We start from the raw sequence: 19,658 nt of genomic DNA, 5'->3' as shown, positions 1-19,658 counted from the left end.
TCTCTTTGATTTTCTGTAATGTATTTGTAGACAGTACACGCTACTCAGTGGTGGAGGAGTGAATGCTGTAGGTTGTGGATATGTTGCCAACTAGGTAGGCTGCTTTGTCCTGGATGGTGTCATGCTTCTCATTCAAGCAAGTGCTGAGTATTCCATTACACTCTTCAGTTGTGGCTTATAGATGCTGAACAGACTTTGTAGAAGATAGTAAGATCTACTGATAACAGAGATAACAGTGGGGAGCTGGAGGAACACAGCAGGCCAGGCAGAATCAGAGGAGCAGGGAAGTTGATGTTTTGGGTCAGGAAACAGACTTAGCAGAACATCATTTTGCATTAACCTACAGGGTCATGGTTATTGATATAATTGGAATATTTCTATTTTTACAATATGATGTAGATTATTGAGGCTGTAGGGTTTCAAGTATTAATTGAAAGAACTCTGATTTTGAATGTATTAACATCGAGATTCCTGATGCAATAATTTCCTGAGTATTGAAGCAATAGACTGATAACCGTTAATGCAGTTGGAAATGTAATTAATGTAATTAGAGTGTGGAGCTGGACGAACACAGCAGGCCAAGCAGCATCTCAGGAGTACTTCTTAATCTCTCCTGAGATGCTGCTTGGCCTGCTGTGTTCATCCAGCTCCACACTTTGTTATCTTGGATTCTCCAGCATCTGCAGTTCCCATTATCGCTAATGTAATTAGATCTTGTTTATTAATGATATATGGCACTGATTGTTGATGTAAGATGATCCTGATTATTAATTGAAGAAGTTGACTCTCTACAGAAAAGGCTTTCTTTACAGCAAAAGTCAAGTCATAGACAGCAATCTGTTGGGCAGAACCCACCAACCAAACAAAAATTTATAGGGGCCTCACTGTCAGGAATTAGTCCGAATTCCAAGATCTCTTTTGCTGCCTTGGAGTTAGCAATTCCCAAATCTCATTCAACAATCCAGTTTGGGACCCTTTAGCTGTAAGAAATGCTGAGATGCAGCTCTGCCAATCCTGTATATCCCTCCTGTTGCAGGGGTTGAGAAACCCTCTAAATTAGGGAGGAGATTACTAGATAATAAAATGTGAGGCTGGATGAACACAGCAGGCCAAGCAGCATCTCAGGAGCACAAAAGCTGACGTTTCGGGCCTAGACCCTTCATCAGAGAGGGGGATGGGGGGAGGGAACTGGAATAAATAGGGAGAGAGGGGGAGGCGGACCGAAGATGGAAAGTAAAGAAGATAGGTGGAGAGGGTGTAGGTGGGGAGGTAGGGAGGGGATAGGTCAGTCCAGGGAAGACGGACAGGTCAAGGAGGTGGGATGAGGTTAGTAGGTAGCTGGGGGTGCGGCTTGGGGTGGGAGGAAGGGATGGGTGAGAGGAAGAACCGGTTAGGGAGGCAGAGACAGGTTGGACTGGTTTTGGGATGCAGTGGGTGGGGGGGAAGAGCTGGGCTGGTTGTGTGGTGCAGTGGGGGGGGGGATGAACTGGGCTGGTTTAGGGATGCAGTGGGGGAAGGGGAGATTTTGAAACTGGTGAAGTCCACATTGATACCATATGGCTGCAGGGTTCCCAGGCGGAATATGAGTTGCTGTTCCTGCAACCTTCGGGTGGCATCATTGTGGCAGTGCAGGAGGCCCATGATGGACATGTCATCAAGAGAATGGGAGGGGGAGTGGAAATGGTTTGCGACTGGGAGGTGCAGTTGTTTGTTGCGAACTGAGCGGAGGTGTTCTGCAAAGCGGTCCCCAAGCCTCCGCTTGGTTTCCCCAATGTAGAGGAAGCTGCACCGGGTACAGTGGATGCAGTATACCACATTGGCAGATGTGCAGGTGAACCTCTGCTTAATGTGGAATGTCATCTTGGGGCCTGGGATGGGGGTGAGGGAGGAGGTGTGGGGACAAGTGTAGCATCTAGCTTCCTCTACATTGGGGAAACCAAGCGGAGGCTTGGGGACCGCTTTGCAGAACACCTCCGCTCAGTTCGCAACAAACAACTGCACCTCCCAGTCGCAAACCATTTCCACTCCCCCTCCCATTCTCTTGATGACATGTCCATCATGGGCCTCCTGCACTGCCACAATGATGCCACCCGAAGGTTGCAGGAACAGCAACTCATATTCCGCCTGGGAACCCTGCAGCCATATGGTATCAATGTGGACTTCACCAGTTTCAAAATCTCCCCTTCCCCCACTGCATCCCTAAACCAGCCCAGTTCATCCCCTCCCCCCACTGCACCACACAACCAGCCCAGCTCTTCCCCCCCACCCACTGCATCCCAAAACCAGTCCAACCTGTCTCTGCCTCCCTAACCGGTTCTTCCTCTCACCCATCCCTTCCTCCCACCCCAAGCCGCACCCCCAGCTACCTACTAACCTCATCCCACCTCCTTGACCTGTCCGTCTTCCCTGGACTGACCTATCCCCTCCCTACCTCCCCACCTACACCCTCTCCACCTATCTTCTTTACTCTCCATCTTCGGTCCGCCTCCCCCTCTCTCCCTATTTATTCCAGTTCCCTCCCCCCATCCCCCTCTCTGATGAAGGGTCTAGGCCCGAAACGTCAGCTTTTGTGCTCCTGAGATGCTGCTTGGCCTGCTGTGTTCATCCAGCCTCACATTTTATTATCTTGGAATCTCCAGCATCTGCAGTTCCCATTATCTCAGGAGATTACTAGACCTGGCAGTCTCCATCCAAGGTACTTCCACCCAACGAATAGGCTGCGCTCCAAAAACTTGTGATTTCAAGTAAACCTGTTGGACTATAACCCGGGTGTTGTATGTCTTCTGACTTTGTCTACCCCAATCCAACACCGGCATCTCCACACCAAATTAAGATAATGCAGAGGTTCATCTGTTTTATGCAAAGTGGAACTTCACAGTTTTTAAAAATAATTATGCACAGAATATGAACATTTATTTGATATCCTTAATTGCCTTGGAGAAGGTGATGTTGAGCTATGTTCTTGAGTCACCCCAATCACTATGCTGTTTGGAAGGGAGTTCAGGATTTTTACCCAGAGACCAAAAAAAGAGCTGCAATATATTTCCATGAAAGGGCAGTGAATGGTTTAAAGAATAATTTGCTGTTGGTAGTGTTCCCAAGTATACACTGTCCTTGTCCTTCTAAATGGTAGAGGTTAGTGAGTTTAGAAGATGCAGTTGAAGGAGCATTGGTCAACTATTGCAGTGTAACAGACAGACAGATATAAGAATTAACTAAAGCATTAATGGAACATTGGCTGTCAGCTCAAATGGACAGGAATACATAGTCATAAAATTCATGCTAAAGTTAGAGAAAGTTCTGATTTGACCTTATTTTGATTACAACATTCAACTCTGGTACTGGACCTCAGGAAGAGTATATTGAAACTTCAAAGGGCTGCAGGAGTTTCACTGGAATTGCTGCTGTGTTAAGAAAGTTAAAGTGTAAACACAGGTTGCTTGAGGTTAAACTTGTATATCCTTGAGTATACAAAGTTAGATATAATTTGGGTGATGCATTTTAGCCACTGCTTACTTGAATGGTGAAACATGCTTATAGAACATAGAACAGTACAGCACAGAACAGGCCCTTCAGCCCACGATGTTGTGCCGATCATTGATCCTCATGTATGCACCCTCAAATTTCTGTGACCATATGCATGTCCAGCAGTCTCTTAAATGACCCCAATGACCTTGCTTCCACAACTGCTGCTGGCAACGCATTCCATGCTCTCACAACTCTCTGTGTAAAGAACCTGCCTCTGACATCCCCTCTATACTTTTCTCCAACCAGCTTAAAACTATGACCCCTCTTGTTAGCCATTTCTGCCCTGGGAAATAGTCTCTGGCTATCAACTCTATCTATGCCTCTCATTATCTTGTATACCTCAATTAGGTCCCCTCTCCTCCTCCTTTTCTCCAATGAAAAGAGTCCGAGCTCAGTCAACCTCTCTTCATAAGATAAGCCCTCCAAGTCCAGGCAGCATCCTGGTAAACTCCTCTGAACCCTCTCCAACGCATCCACATCTTTCCTATAATAGGGCGACCAGAACTGGACGCAGAATTCCAAGTGCGGTCTAACCAAAGTTTTAAGGAGCTGCAACAAGATCTCACAACTCTTAAACTCAATCCCCCTGTTAATGAAAGCCAAAACACCATATGCATTCTTAATAACCCTGTCCACTTGGGTGGCCATTTTAAGGGATCTATGTATCTGCACACCAAGATCCCTCTGTTTCTCCACACTGCCAAGAATCCTATCCTTAATCCTGTACTCAGCTTTCAAATTCGACCTTCCAAAATGCATCACCTCGCATTTATCCAGGTTGAACTCCATCTGTCACGTCTCAGCCCAGCTCTGCGTCCTGTCAATGACCCGCTGCAGCCTACAACAGCCCTCTATACTGTCAACGACACCTCCAACCTTTGTGTCGTCTGCAAACTTGCTGACCCATCCTTCAATCCCCTCATCCAAGTCATTAATAAAAATTACAAACAGTAGAGGCCCAAGGACAGAGCCCTGTGGAACACCACTCACCACTGACTTCCAGGCAGAATATTTTCCTTCTACTACCACTCGCTGTCTTCTGTTGGCCAGCCAATTCTCTATCCAGACAGCTAAGTTCCCCTGTATCCCATTCCTCCTGACCTTCTGAATGAACCTACCATGGGGAACCTTATCAAATGCCTTACTGAAGTCCATATACACTGCATCCACAACTCGACCCCCCTCATCAACTTTTCTAATCACATCCTCAAAGAACTCGATAAGGTTTGTGAGGCATGACCTGCCCCTCACAAAGCCGTGTTGACTGCATTTGATCAAGCCATGCTCTTCCAGATGGTCATAAATCCTATCCCTCAGAATCCTTTCTAACACCTTGCAGATGACAGACGTGAGACTTACTGGTCTGTAATTGCTGGGGATTTCCCTATTTCCTTTCTTGAAGAGACGAATTACATTTGCCTCTCTCCAGTCCTCAGGTACGACTCCAGTGGAGAGCGAGGATGCAAAGATCCTCGCAAGTGGCGAAGCAATTGCATTTCTCACTTCCCAAAGCAGCCGAGGACAAATCTGGTCCGGGCCTGGCAACTTGTCAATCTTAATGTTTGACAAAATTTTCAGCACATCAGCTTCCTCTATCTCTATCCATTCCAGCATGCACACCTGCTCTTCAAAGGTTTCATTCACTACAAAGTTCATTTCTTTCATAAAGACAGAAGCAAAAAACTCATTTAGGGCTTCCCCTACCTCCTCAGACTCCACACACAAGTTCCTTATGCTATCCCTGATCGGCCCTACTCTTTCTTTGACCATTCTCTTATTCCTCACATAAGTGTAAAATGTCTTTGTGTTCTCCCTGATTCGTTCTGCCAAGCCTTTCTCGTGCCCCCTCCTGGCTCGCCTCAGACCATTTTTGAGCTCCTTACTTGCTTATGAAGTTGAATTGTTTAGTCTTATTGCTATGTTTTTACTGGTTAGATATAATTTCTTAAAATAAAAGTCAGAAGTAGTAATTTCAGCAAGTCAACCATTTTCAGGATGGCAATCTGTAACTCGTGAAGTGTCACAGGGATCAATGCTGGGGCTATAAATAATGTATATTAATGACTTGGATGAGGAAAGAATTACAGCTGAGGTTGCAGGTGACACAAAAATAGATAGGGAGGCAAGTGATGAGGATAACACAAAGAGTCTGCAAGAGGGACATAGACTGGTTAAGTGAATGGGCAATATCTTGATGAATGGAATATTATAAGGAAAAATGTGACGTTCTGGAATTCGGCAGGAAGGACAGAGGAGCTGAATATTATTTAAGTGGAGAAAGATGGCAGAAAGCTACAGAAAATTTGAGAGTCCTTGTGCATGAATCATAAAACCTAAGTGTCCCAAGTTCAGCAGAATATCATGAAAGCAAATAGAATGTTGGCCTTTATTTCAGAAGGAATGCAGGTCAATGGTAGGGAAGTTTTAAGACACAAGACTTTTCAGGCCACATTGAGAAAACCATGAATAGCTTTGGGCTCCCTATTTAAGGAAAGATGTTCAGACATTAGAGGTTGTCCAGAGAAAGTTCACTAGGCTGGAGGGTTCATGAAGAGAAATTATGTAGGTTGGGCTTGTATCCCTTGGAGTTTAGAAGAACGAAAGACAACTTTATTGAATTCATTACCTTACACGGTTGTCAAAGCTGAGTCAGCAAGTATATCAAGGCTGAGGCAGAGATTTTTAATAAATAAGGCAATGAATACAGAAATGAAAAGGTAGGAAAATGGCTTTGAGGATTCAGATCAGCCATGATCTTGTGGATGATTGAGCTGACCTGATAGACCAAATGGCTCCCACATCCAATGGCCTCAGCACTTCTCGCAGACAATTACTAACATTCATTCAATACTGCAGATGCTAGAAATGTGAAACAAAAGCAGGATGAGACTTTCTGTTCCATTCTGACGCAAGGTGATCAACTTCTTGCATAATTTTGTTTCTCCTTTGTTAGATGGCACCTCACCCACTGGGCATTTCCACCAACTTCTGTCTATGCCTCTGAACGGCTGGTGAAGTGCCTTCTCAATTCTCTCAAACATGGTGCAAACGTATTTCAAGTTTTTTTTGAAAAGCACCACCATATTATTTCTGTGAGACCGCATCATGTCATAATTTCACACTTCAAAACCACGGGTGATCTTTCCTTTTAATTGTAGGTTTAGAAAAATATGTAATCTATAAATGATTTCATAATCTCATTAAACAGAAAACTAGCCGCAAGATTAAAAATAAGTAGTTTGTAATTATTTCACATTGCATCTTCAAATACCATTTCTTTTCTTTAACATTAGAACACAGTTGTATAGTGGAACTAACCTTCCTATTGTAGATGCACTAAGAGCTCATTTACTTAGGCAAATTAATAATTTTGTGTGAAGAAACAATAGAACAGTTAACTTGACATCATCTTTGTGAATCGGCATGAATTTGTAAACATGACCAAAACTTATCCAAGACTTATGAAATAGGAAGTACGAGGTTGATCTTCAATGATGAAATCTCTTGCAAGTTTAAAAGTGGCTGACTCAATTTTCTTTGCAATTCAATACATTCAAAAATGAATTTTGTAAACAGGCTGTGGACTTCCCTCTGACTTTCCTCATGCAACACTACAGTGCGGGAAGATGCATGCATGTTTTGTAATATAACTTCTAATACTATGAGGAAGAGATTCACTAACTTCATTGCTGTCTCATTAGTACACCACAACAGAGGGGAACTGCTTGTTATCCTAAGGCAAGCAAATGATTGGAATTCTCAGATTATCTAATCTAATATACAAGTGGAAACAACACCCAAATGACACAGAGATAAAAGGGAACTCTTGTCTCTATTTTGAACAGAATCAAAAAAACACAAAGTTCAGGAATATACATGCAAACAAAATCGCAATACAAACCTTGCTTATTTTTATGCCAAGATCTTACAGGAAATTTACACAACATAGCTATGTAGCACATGCTGACATGATGAGGCCATTCTACCCACAACTCAACTGAAGGAGAAGAAACAGCAGCAACCACTTGAAATTGTAGTCAGAAATTGTAACATTCATACACTGTACATTTCAAAACACACACCAAAGGATTTTCTTTGAAGGTAAACTACAGAAATCAATTAATTTGTAAATTACTTATGTTTCTCCCTTGTTGTTGCATGCCAACATAGAACACTTACGCTTAACATTAGTACAGGCAATTCAGTACTTAGATCCCTCATATAAATACAACCAGACACATACCAGTATCAATTGAAGTAACTTGTTCTTAGTTTGACCAATTATCTTGGATTACTCAGTAAAGGAGATCTGCATAAATTAGATATGAATTAATTCACAACAGCTTGCTACTCCTCCTGAGCTAAGCTTTTGCTTGTAACTAAATCTGAAAATCAAGATAAATAAATCATGTCAAGCCACTTTACTACTAATCTATTGATTAGGATATTGGTTGATCAGAGACATGACCATTGCAGGAAAAGTATTTTTCTGCACAATGACAATATAAAACTCCCCGAGATGTACTATGTAGAGCTTTTTGTACATTGACCTATTACCCAATTAAAGTTTCTGTATTGTAACTTGTGAGTTGTTCCCCCATTGCACACTTGCGTATACTGTTGATTGTGGCATACAAGTTGATCCTTGAAGCTTCCAGAAACAGGGGAGTTTTTCACATGGCAAGTATGAAATTCTGGTGTAGGTGGTTGCTATTTTTAATGCGAAAAACAACAGAATACCGGTAATTTACATTAGTTTAATGTGACAGGGATTATTTAGTGAATTAGTTGTACAAAAATACTTCTAATCACTTTCAAAATGCTTTAAAACCTTTAAACTCATAGTTTTTTAGCTTCTGCCAAAATTCATTCTCAGTCATTTTGGCTGTGGCTTCATTGTAGGGATGGGGCATTCACTTTGAAAACCAACTGTCTACATCAAATCACGTCTACATTTTTTGGACAATTTGACGTCAATCAATACCACAACTTGATACTGAAATCTTACAAAACATCAAGTGGAGCAACATGCATATTTCCACACTTTGCAAAGGCTTTTCTCTCCATCAACCACCCACCACGAACATGTTGAGTCATGTACTGCTGCCACAGCCGGGTATACAGCTGAGTGTCACAGTGATAATCTGCATATTGATTGATTGATTGATTGAGTGATTGGCTGTCACATGTACTGAAGTACAGTGAAAAGCTTTGTTTATGAGCAGTGCAGGCATATCATAGTTAGCAAGGATGTACAGATCAAAAAGACTTAGACAGAGGCATATAGGTTATATTGCATAGGCGTGCACTGGGCGAGATCAATGTTAGAGAGATCAACATTATTTGAGGCTACAGAGTCCATTCATCAGTCTAATAATGGCCAGAAAGAAGCTGTTTCTGAACCTATTGATGCGTGTGTCCAGGCTTCTGTATCTTCTGCCTGATAGAAGAGGTTGTAGGAGATCATTACCAGTGTGCGATGAGTCTTTAATGATGTTAGCAGCCTTTGCATGCCAGTGAGCCATGTAAATGGAGTCTATGGATGGAAAATTGGCTTCTGTGATGATTTGAGCTGTGCACACCACCTTCTGTAGTTTCCTATGGTTCTGGGCAGAGCAGTAGCCATACCAGCTTATTATGCACCTGGAGTCTCTGCTTTCAATGGCACATCTGTAGAAGTTGGTGAGGGACCTTATGGACATGCCAAATTTCCTGAGCCACCTGAGGAAGAAGAGACATTGTTGTGCCTTGTTGACCGTTGCATCTGTATTGACATAGGCCATTGGGATACCTATTCCAAACATTATCATTCCACAACTATACTCCATTTTCATCTATCCAATCATTGTCATAAATTTATACAAAAGTTTTTGCAGTAAACTTTATGTTCAGCACGGTTTTAAGTTTGAAATTTATCAAACTGTTGGCAATGCAGAATAGTACCACTGTGAATCTAGTCTTGTTGTGACAAGCAAATTCCACTGGAGTCAATTGGTTTCAAATTTTTCCACTGCACAGTTTGGCTACTGGCATTTGGATTTCATTGTCATTTTGTCCATGGCCCTAATATAACCCAATAAATATTCGCAATTTTACCATTGAGCAATGATGAAATTCTGGGAGCTGGCCATTTTGGCATCAGATCTTTTGGTAGGCACTGAGTAATTTTGTCCTTCTGCCACAACACTAGACAATTTTGTTCCATAAAGCAATCTCATCAATTCGTCTGAAAATCTTGTAGCTTTGCATATATACACAGTGCATGAATACAAATCATATTGCTATTGTTGACATAAACAATTTGATGACTTCTATGATCCCATTCTGATGAATTTTGCTCAATATCAGGCCAGTGGTTGATCCCTGTTTGGAAGGTCTTGGACATCTCCTTCAGGTCGGATCCTTCTTCTTCCATTCTATCACCAGTTATTTTTACCAGCACAGTATTTCCTTTCCGTAGTAGTTAGTTGATGAGTTAGCAAATGTTACTACTTTTAGCTTGACAACAGCCTTGCGCATTATTTGTTTTACTGCAGGACCCATTTCTGCTCATCTTCCACTATGTCTACATGGTCCTCTCCATGTGAGGCATGGTGAGAGATAGTTAGACTCCTTTGCATCACCGACTTGATTCTCTGTCCTAACTTACAGCACAAAGTATGGAAAACACACCACTCCGAGGATGAAAAATTTAGGCCAACCACTAATGCATGTATAGCATGTCATAGCAGAAATGGTTAGCGGAGTCAACTTGTAAGATGAACACAAAAAGCATAATTTCTGGAACAGAACAAAATTGGGGCATCTTTTTGCCACTATCTATGGTATTTACGTGTTCAATTTTGTCAATTCTTTGTGCATATTCATTGTGAAACTTCCCCATTGGAAAGCTGCAATTCAGGAAATAATAAGTAGTGATAAGAAAAATAGTCATGCTAAGGTAAAAGCACGTGTTATGAATTGCTAGGCAGTTTTTGGAAGAATAACCTTGAAAGAAAGAAAATTATTTTTTAAGGTTGTAGATAGATATTTACCAGCATTATTTAAGGGAGTCAATCATTTGTGTGTTATTATGAAGCTTGCAATACAGTATCCTATAAATTATATTAAAATATGTACATGTACTATTTTTGCAGTACTTTTTTCCAATATACGTTCTGCTGTTCACATTTATGGTAGACCCTGCCTTTGTAAACTAGTTAAACAGAAATTACAGTCTCCCATAAGTGGTGGAATTATAGGTTCTCAATATCTCCCACTTCCTCAACCTGCAGGGAGATACCAAACCTCCAACAGACTTCTCAAGCTGATGCTTAATTGGCAGTTAACCATAAATAATAGTATAAAATCAAGGCATTATATAAAAAAATTGACAGAATAAATGACTTTAAATGGATACAGTAATATATCTGCATGCCCTGGTCTAATCAACTTTTGTTCTCTTCTTAGTACTACATATGATCTCAACTCCCTAGGGAAAGCTTTCAACTGAAGTCAACTGGAAAGAAGATGAACACAGCAGGCCAAAATTGGACATAGAGCAGTTTTTCCGCCGTCTTCGCCTATCTTCTTTTCTCTCCATCTTCGGTCCGCCTCCCCCTCTCTCCCTATTTATTCCAGTTCCCTCTCCCCATCCCCCTCTCTGATGAAGGGTCTAGGCCTGAAACGTCAGCTTTTGTGCTCCTGAGATGCTGCTTGGCCTGCTGTGTTCATCCGGCCTCACATTTTATTATCTTAGCTTAAGATGCTGCTTGGCCTGCTCTGTTCATCCAGCTCCACACTTTGTGATCTCGGATTCTCCAGCATCTGTAGTTCCAATTATCCTCTCTCAACTGGAAAGAAAATGGGGCGGGGTACACTACCTTGCTATTGTCTTTTTTGCTGTCAGACCTTAAGAATTCACCTTGCAAGCAATGTATCAGGAACTGTCTGCATAACAAAGCACGAAAGCAGACCTCCAGCAGCTCTTTGACAAAGAGCTTTACATCTACCATCTGCCAATGTGGTCTACTGCATCCACTGTACCCGGCGCGGCTTCCTCTACATTGGGGAAACCAAGCGGAGGCTTGGGGACAGCTTTGCAGAACACCTCCGCTCAGTTCGCAACAAACAACTGCACCTCCCAGTCGCAAACCATTTCCACTCCCCCTCCCATTCTCTTGATGACATGTCCATCATGGGCCTCCTGCACTGCCACAATGATGCCACCCGAAGGTTGCAGGAACAGCAACTCATATTCCGCCTGGGAACCCTGCAGCCATATGGTATCAATGTGGACTTCACCAGTTTCAAAATCTCCCCTTCCCCCACCGCATCCCTAAACCAGCCTAGTTCGTCCCCTCCCCCCACTGCACCACACAACCAGCCCAACTCTTCCCCCCCACCCACTGCATCCCAAAACCAGTCCAACCTGTCTCTGCCTCCCTAACCGGTTCTTCCTCTCACCCATCCCTTCCTCCCACCCCAAGCCGCACCCCCAGCTATCTACTAACCTCATCCCACCTCCTTGACCTGTCCGTCTTCCCTGGACTGACCTATCCCCTCCCTACCTCCCCACCTATACTCTCTCCACCTATCTTCTTTACTCTCCATCTTCGGTCCGCCTCCCCCTCTCTCCCTATTTATTCCAGTTCCCTCTCCCCATCCCCCTCTCTGATGAAGGGTCTAGGCCCGAAACGTCAGCTTTTGTGCTCCTGAGATGCTGCTTGGCCTGCTGTGTTCATCCAGCCTCACATTTTATTAGCTTTACAATAAGTAGTTTTACAGAATACATTTCCCTTTACACATCTTTCAATGTGACAGGTTATAGCCTCCTTTAGCAGCTCAAAATGTGAGCATCCTCATTATAAGCTCTATAGGAATTCCGTCTCAAATTTATACTCATCATCTTAATCCTAACACTGGGTTTGACTGACTCCTAATATATTTGAGTATTAGCATTTCCCACACAAGATTACAACACAAACATTCACCAAACTGACAGCTACTTGCTTTAAACAACATTGATAACTTTGCTTTCTCTTTGTAGTGGGGTGAAAAGTAACCCGCGTTTGATCTGCTAGGGCACATCTCTCACGGATGTAAGTATCTGCTCCTTCCAGTTCTACAACTAAGAGGCACAAGGTTACAGAAATAAAACAAAATCAAAGCCTTTATAAATTACACCCTTTCTATTTAAATTTTAAAAAATCTAAGAGATTTCTGTTCAAAGTAACTACAATCATTGTAACGATATATTCACACTGCAGAAAAAAGTTTCTGTAAGAATTCCAGACACAGTGTTTAATTAAACAGCCATTTACAAATTCAAAATTAAAAAGCAAACAGGGCTAAAAGATGACAGGTTCAGCCATGAACAAGTGGCCATGCCACTGGTGATGTAATTGCAGGAGCAGAAACACAGTCACACTTAATGTCAAATTCTTCATTTAGGAATCAGAATTGCCCGGCAGTGCTGGGATCGCATTGAAGGAGGCGGACGATGGAAGGGTCGCTTTTGGCACCTCGGATGAACTCTTCAAGAGATAGCTTTCCTAGAATAAACAAGGAGAATTTCTGAACATAGCTCATATAGGTGTCATCAAGCAGACTAGAAAAATGCACAGGACAGACAAATGGGGAGATATTGTACAGCAAAGTTCACATTTTTTTGATTGTTAAAAATGTTTTGTACTCGGAGGACTGATGAAGGCAAGTGTGCTTTTTTAACCGTCCTGAATGTATGTAATGGAACTTTAAAGAATTATGTACCTGCAGCCCTAAGTCCCTCTATTCTACAACACTACCCAAGGCCCTACCATTAATTGAATAAGCCCTACTCTTCACAGATTTAACAAAAAATTAGCTTGATGACTGAGTGCACTGAGTAGTAGGAGATAGTTGTTCTCACTTGTCACTGATGCTCCAGGATCACTGCTTGTCTATTTGTCTTTTTGTGCATAATCCAAGCCATTTACAGAAAGTGTTGTGGAGTAAGATTTATGCAGAGAAACATGAAATAATCCATTTTGTTAGGAAAAGTGCAGAATGAAGAACCTCCACTGTTTAATATAGTGATAAAATGATTTATGCCCGACAAGGGTAATGACTATCATAGAATCCCTTTAGTGTGGAAGCAGGCCATTCGGCCCAATAGAGTCCACACCAGCCCTCACCATCATTTGACATCAGGAGCTACTTGTTAAGGTCTGGAGTGCCTGCCTGAGAATTTGGTGAAGTTGGGGCCAGTTAAGTCTTTCAAAATGGAATTGGATTATTACTTGAAAAGAGGTTTCCACAACCATGGGAAAAAGGGCAGAGGTGTAACATGAGGTAGATTGGTTCTTCTGAGGGCTAGCACAAAGGCAGATGGCATCCAGTGAATTCTCTGCTTACTGTTAATTAAATGACTGTACACTACTCTGAAGAACTCCCTTTCACAACGTCTCCTTTCACCTGAGGCATGGTGACCTTTCGATTAAATCACTACGTGTCATCTCTCTCTCATGAGAGAGCAATCCTATCGTCTGGTAAGACTATGGCGACTTTGCCTGTGCACACTTGCTGTTAGATGTAATTCTGCAACTGGGCAACACTTGCTGAACAATCCTTTGTGCCCGAATAGTTTCACTAACAGACAACTAAGAATAATCAGTTGCGAGCATGATATGGTTCACTTGTTCTTGCTAGAAGTGTGGAAAGTTGTAGTTCCATGTTACTTTCACCTTGCCATTGCCTGAGCAAATCAGAGTTGACTTGATAACCATTCCAGCATTCTTTTGTACGCTAGTTAACAGGTAGTCCCCAGGTTGCTAATGGATTCCTTTCTGGAGTCTGTTTACAAATTGATGGTTTCGACTTGCATTCAAAATACAGAACAAAGAAACCAAATATTCAGGGGTATAGTTAGAGTTAATGTTAGATGTCTTTTCCGTATGGGGGATTTCAAGACTAGGGGGAGCATTTTTAAGGTGAGAAAAGAGAGATTTTAAAAAAGACACGGGGGGGCAAATTTTTTACACGAAGCGTGGTTCGTAAATGGAATGAGCTGCCAGAGGAGGTGGTGGATGCTGGTACCTTTGCAACATTTAAAAGACATTTGGGTAACATAGAACATAGAACAATACAGCGCAGAACAGGCCCTTCGGCCCTCGATGTTGTGCCGACCTGTGAACTAATCTAAGCCCCTCCCCCTACACTGTCCCATCATTATCCATCTGCTTATCCAAGGACTGTTTAAATGCCCCAAATGTGGCTGAGTTAACTACATTGGCAGGCAGGGCGTTCCACGCCCTTACCACTCTCCGAGTAAAGAACCTGCATCTGACATCTATCACCCCTCAATTTGTAGCTATGCCCCCTCGTACAAGCTGAAGTCATCTTCCTCGGAAGAAGACTCTCACTTTCCACCCTATCTAATCCTCTGATCATCTAGTACATGAATAGGAAAAGTTTGGAGGGATATGGGCGAGGAGCAGGCACGTGGGACTAGTTTGGCGTGGAATCATGGTCAACATAGACTTTTTTGGTCTAAGGGGTCTGTTGTCGTGCTGTGTGTCTCTATAACTCTATAAGCCATTTATAAGCACAGGAGGAGTTCATATGTAGAATCTTCAAAGTTGCACCCCTGTATAAGATTGCACTCATAATGCTGAGCGTTTATAAGTCAAATGTTCATAAATCTGGGACCCCTGTAAATTGCTGTGACAATTTGAAATTTATTGGATTCACATTTCACCATCTGCCATGGTCAGATTTGAATACATGTCATTAACTGGGCCTCTAGATTTTTGTTTCATTTATTTACTTGTGGGGTCTGTCACCACTGCCTGGCCCCCAGATACTGAATAGGAAAGATGTTGAGGCCATAGAGATACTAAAAAGATTTAGTGAGAGCTTGCCAGTAATAAGGTGCTATTATTGAGGATGAGGACGACAGAAATTCTGGCTAAAGTGCAGAAAATTCAGGTTGGTAATAGAGAATTCCAATGCGATTGGGAAAAATCAAATCCTGTGTTCAGTGAGTTGATAACTAGAGCACATCAATTCAGGATCTTCACCAGAAGAGCAAGGAGTCAAATGAGAAGTTTTTGATGTGTAAGTTCGTCAAAAATGAAATAGGTTGACAGAGGCAAAATTTGTAATAACTTTGAAAAGGAAGGCTGTTAAACGTTTTGGAGGAAAGAAAAGGATGTCGGAAAATGGACTATCTGGTTAACAGTATTAGATTTTATGATACTACAAATCATTTGAGCAAGTAAAGGCTTAATATGCCAAGAGTACTGAGAGTAGCTTGCATCCCATTGTTGGAGGAAAGATGTACTGCTTTGGAGGCAGCCCCGAAAACATTCACTAGATTAATCTCGTGCATGAAAAGGGTTTTCTTATGAAACAACGTTAATTAGGACAAAGAACAAAGAAAACTACAGCATCGGAACATGCCCTTCGGCCCTCCAAGCCTGTGCCGATCCAGATCCTCTATCTAAACCTGTCGACTATTTTCCAAGGATCTGTATCCCTCTGCTCCCTGCCCATTCGTATATCCATCTAGATACGTTTTAACACTATGGTCCCCGCCTCTACCACCTCCGCTGGCAATGTGTTCAAGGCACCACCACTCTCCTGAGTCAAGAACTTTCCATGCACATCTCCCTTAAACTTTTCCCCTCTCTCCTTGAAATCGTGACCTCGAGCAATTGAGTCTGCCACTCTGGGCGGGGTGGGGTGGGGGGGGGGGGGGTGGGGTGCCGGTGGGCTGGGGAGCGCGGAAGCTTCTTGCTATCTGCCATGTCTCTATATCTCATGATTTTTGTAGACCTCAATCAGGTCCCCCCTCAACCTCAGTCTTTCTAATGTAAATAATCCTCATCTACTCAACCTCTCCATAGCTAGTGCCCTCCATACCAAACGATATCCTGGTGAACCTCCTCTGCACCTTCTCCAAAGCATCCACATTAAAGAACAAAGAAAATTTACAGCACAAGAACAGGCCCTTCAGCCCTCCAAGCCTGCACCGATCGAGATCCTCTGTCTAAACCTGTCATCTATTTTCTAAGTGTCTGTATCCATTTGCTCCCTGCCCATCCATGTACCTGTCCAGATACATCTTGAAAGACACTATCGTTAAAAGACACTATAGTTCTTTGAGAAGGTGACCAGTTCTTTGAGAAGGTGACCAAACAGGTAGATGAGTGTAAACCAGTTGATGTGGTGTATATGGATTTCAGCAAGGCTTTCAATAAGGTTCCCCACAACAGGCTATTGTACAAAATGCGGAGGAATGGAATTGTGGGAGATATAGCAGTTTGGATCGGAAATTGGCTTGCTGAAAGAAGACAGAGGGTGGTAGTTGATGGGAAATGTTCATCTTGGAGACCAGTTACCAGTGGTGTACCGCAAGGGTCGGTGTTGGGTCCACTGCTGTTTGTCATTTTTATAAATGACCTGGATGAGGGCAGAGAAGGATGGGTTAGTAAATCTGCAGACAACACTCAGGTCGGTGGAGTTGTGGATGGTGACGAAGGATGCTGTAGGTTGCAGAGAGACATAGATAAGCTGCAGAGCTGGGCAGAGAGGTGACAAATGGAGTTTAATGCAGACAAGTGTGAGGTGACGTACTTTGGTAGGAGTAACCGGAAGGCAAAGTACTGGGTTAATGGTAAGATTCTTAGTAGTGTAGATGAGCAGAGAGATCTCGGTGTCCTTGAACACAGATCCTTGAAAGTTGCCACCCAGGTTGACAGGGCTGTTAAGAAGGCATACAGTGTTTTAGCTTTTATTAATAGAGGGATCGAGTTCCGGAACCAAGGGGTTATGGTGAAGCTGTACAAAACTCTGGTGCGGCCGCACTTGGAGTATTGTGTACCGTTCTGGTCACCGCATTATAGGAAGGATGTGGAAGCTTTGGAAAGGGTGCAGAGGAGATTTACTAGGATGTTGCCTGGTATGGAGGGAAGGTCTTACGAGGAAAGGCTGAGGGACTTGAGGCTGTTTTCATTAGAGAGAAGAAGGTTGAGAGGTGACTTAATTGAGACATATAAAATAATCAGAGGGTTAGATAGGGTGGATAGGGAGAGCCTTTTTCCTAGGATGGGGACGGCGAGCACGAGGGGGCGTAGCTTTAAATTGAGGGGTGAAAGATATAGGACAGATGTAAGAGGTAGTTTCTTTACTCGGAGAGTAGTAAGGGAATGGAACGCTTTACCTGCAACGGTAGTAGATTCGCCAACTTTAGGTACATTTAAGTCGTCATTGGATAAGCATATGGAAGTACATGGAATAGTGTAGGTTAGATGGGCTTGAGATTGGTATGACAGGTCGGCACAACATCGAGGGCCGAAGGGCCTGTACTGTGCTGTAATGTTCTATGTTCTATGTTCTAATAACAAGCGTTATGTTTCTCCGGACAACATCAGACTTGACTGCGTATTTCAGCAAAACTTCTTTCCACCACTGGACTGCCTGAATCTGTGTTCAAATCAACAATTCAGCCCTCACGCCTTTTGTCACAAGATTTTCACACTGCTTCACTGTGAATTAATCCAAATAACTGTCTGAAATATCTTGCCTGTCGACAGTGAGGTGGAAGGTCTCCCCCTAATTTCTGAGTAGATCAGTGCATTTTAGAACTAGGTACCAAACAACAAGAGAAAAACATGCAAAGACTTGGGACTGACACTGGAAGCAATAATGGATTTTGGAAGGAGATGTGACCTTGACAGGCTCATATTTCCCCTCAGCATAATGGATGGAAGCTGTTTTTTCCATTACAACTTCAAATAGAAGGCCAGATGTTAAAAATTACAGACAGGTTCTTTGATCGTCAGATCAGTCTAGATGAAGAAATTTGATCTTGATCTGCTAATCAAATTATTGGTCCTCTGAAAGGGAATGGGTGTTTTATTTATAGAGTCTAAATCATGCCAACCTGGCACAAATGTGGCTTCAGTTGCTGGCAAGGTTAAATATGGAAATTTACAGACAGACTTAATGCAGCTAAATGGCTGAACTATCAAGAGAACACTGTCCAAATGTAAACTGTTTTAATACATCAATCCAACTTGCTTATTAGCTTATCATTAAAAGAGATGATTGACAGCTACCTTTTGGTTTGGAAAATATACCACATCTTTCATTATCCTGAGTCCAGTTCCTGGAATTGTCATTGAAGCTCATCAGCCAACAAGACTGCATTGTTCACATTTAAAAATCACATCAGTAAACATTTATGCAAGTCTACACTATTAAAATACCTCATTGTGTAATAAATTTGTTGAGAAATACGTTCTGGAAAATAACAGTTTTTATTCTATTCTCATTATTCCCATTTTTTGCAGATTTACATCTGAGGGCCGTGTCAATGTCCCGGATTAGAGAGCTGATAAAGATAAACAATTTCAATGCTCTTTGTTCTATAAACTGTGATATTAGCCCACAAATAAACTGCACAGCAACACTTGCATTGCCTGTTGCTGGTCCAAATTAATCTCAGCTGGGCTATGCTCATGATGGGAAATGACCAAGGTTCCCACTCCTGACTGCTAATTAGTGACCATTGGTAGAAAATGTCTGTGTATTGACAATAGATATGCATAGGCTCCAATGTGACAATGTTTTTTTCACTTGATTGACCTGTCTGGAAATGCTCAATACTCAGCTTTAAAAAAAAATGTTCTCTGAAGCAGCTACTGAAAATAATATTCAAAATTGTAGCTCTTCAGGGAAGGCAGTCAGAAGTGCAGAGGAAAATAGAATCTTGCAGCATCCAACACACTTATGAAGAATTGCCATTTGTGCCTAAGCATCAGAAATAGTGAGAGGTTATAGATTAGTGGATCAGCAGGAGTCACTGTCTTCAGGTGAGAAAATGAAACATTAAATGTGATGATATTTTCCCAGGTAAAGTAATATTGATGGCTACCAGAACACAGAAGCATTTAATTCGTATGTGTTATTTCATTGCACTCATTGCCTCAGACAATCTGAGTTTGTGCTTATAAAGTACTGGATGAACAACTGCTTTAAAACAACACAGATAGGAATTTTCATGTCAAGTTATAACATGCTAATAACATTGCACTCATGCATGTGTAAACAGAACTGAAATGTTTAGCATTTTATTCACCGTTCTTCAACTAGTCACATTGGAAAGA

At 42.3% G+C, this 19,658-nt stretch overlaps 1 protein-coding gene across 11 annotated transcripts in view; it reads right to left on the bottom strand.

The window, feature by feature from the left end:
- Positions 1-12,783: 12,783 nt before the first annotated feature.
- Positions 12,784-19,658, bottom strand: part of LOC125451998 (neurocalcin-delta) — a 302,863-nt gene continuing 295,988 nt past the window's right edge. For 10 of the 11 annotated variants that reach the window (XM_059645987.1, XM_059645988.1, XM_059645989.1 and 7 more), the window contains one exon: positions 12,784-13,061. In XM_059645987.1, the coding sequence (XP_059501970.1) occupies positions 12,964-13,061 (98 nt within the window). In that variant the 3' untranslated portion in view covers positions 12,784-12,963. The remainder of the gene's footprint in view (positions 13,062-19,658) is intronic. The other variant, XR_009445749.1, reaches the window with a different exon arrangement.

This window comes from Stegostoma tigrinum, chromosome 5 (genome assembly GCF_030684315.1).
Source record: "Stegostoma tigrinum isolate sSteTig4 chromosome 5, sSteTig4.hap1, whole genome shotgun sequence".
Classification (NCBI taxonomy): Eukaryota; Metazoa; Chordata; class Chondrichthyes; order Orectolobiformes; family Stegostomatidae; genus Stegostoma; species Stegostoma tigrinum.
The sequence above is the reverse complement of the archived record's forward strand: the minus strand, read 5'-3'. Positions and strand labels throughout refer to the sequence as shown.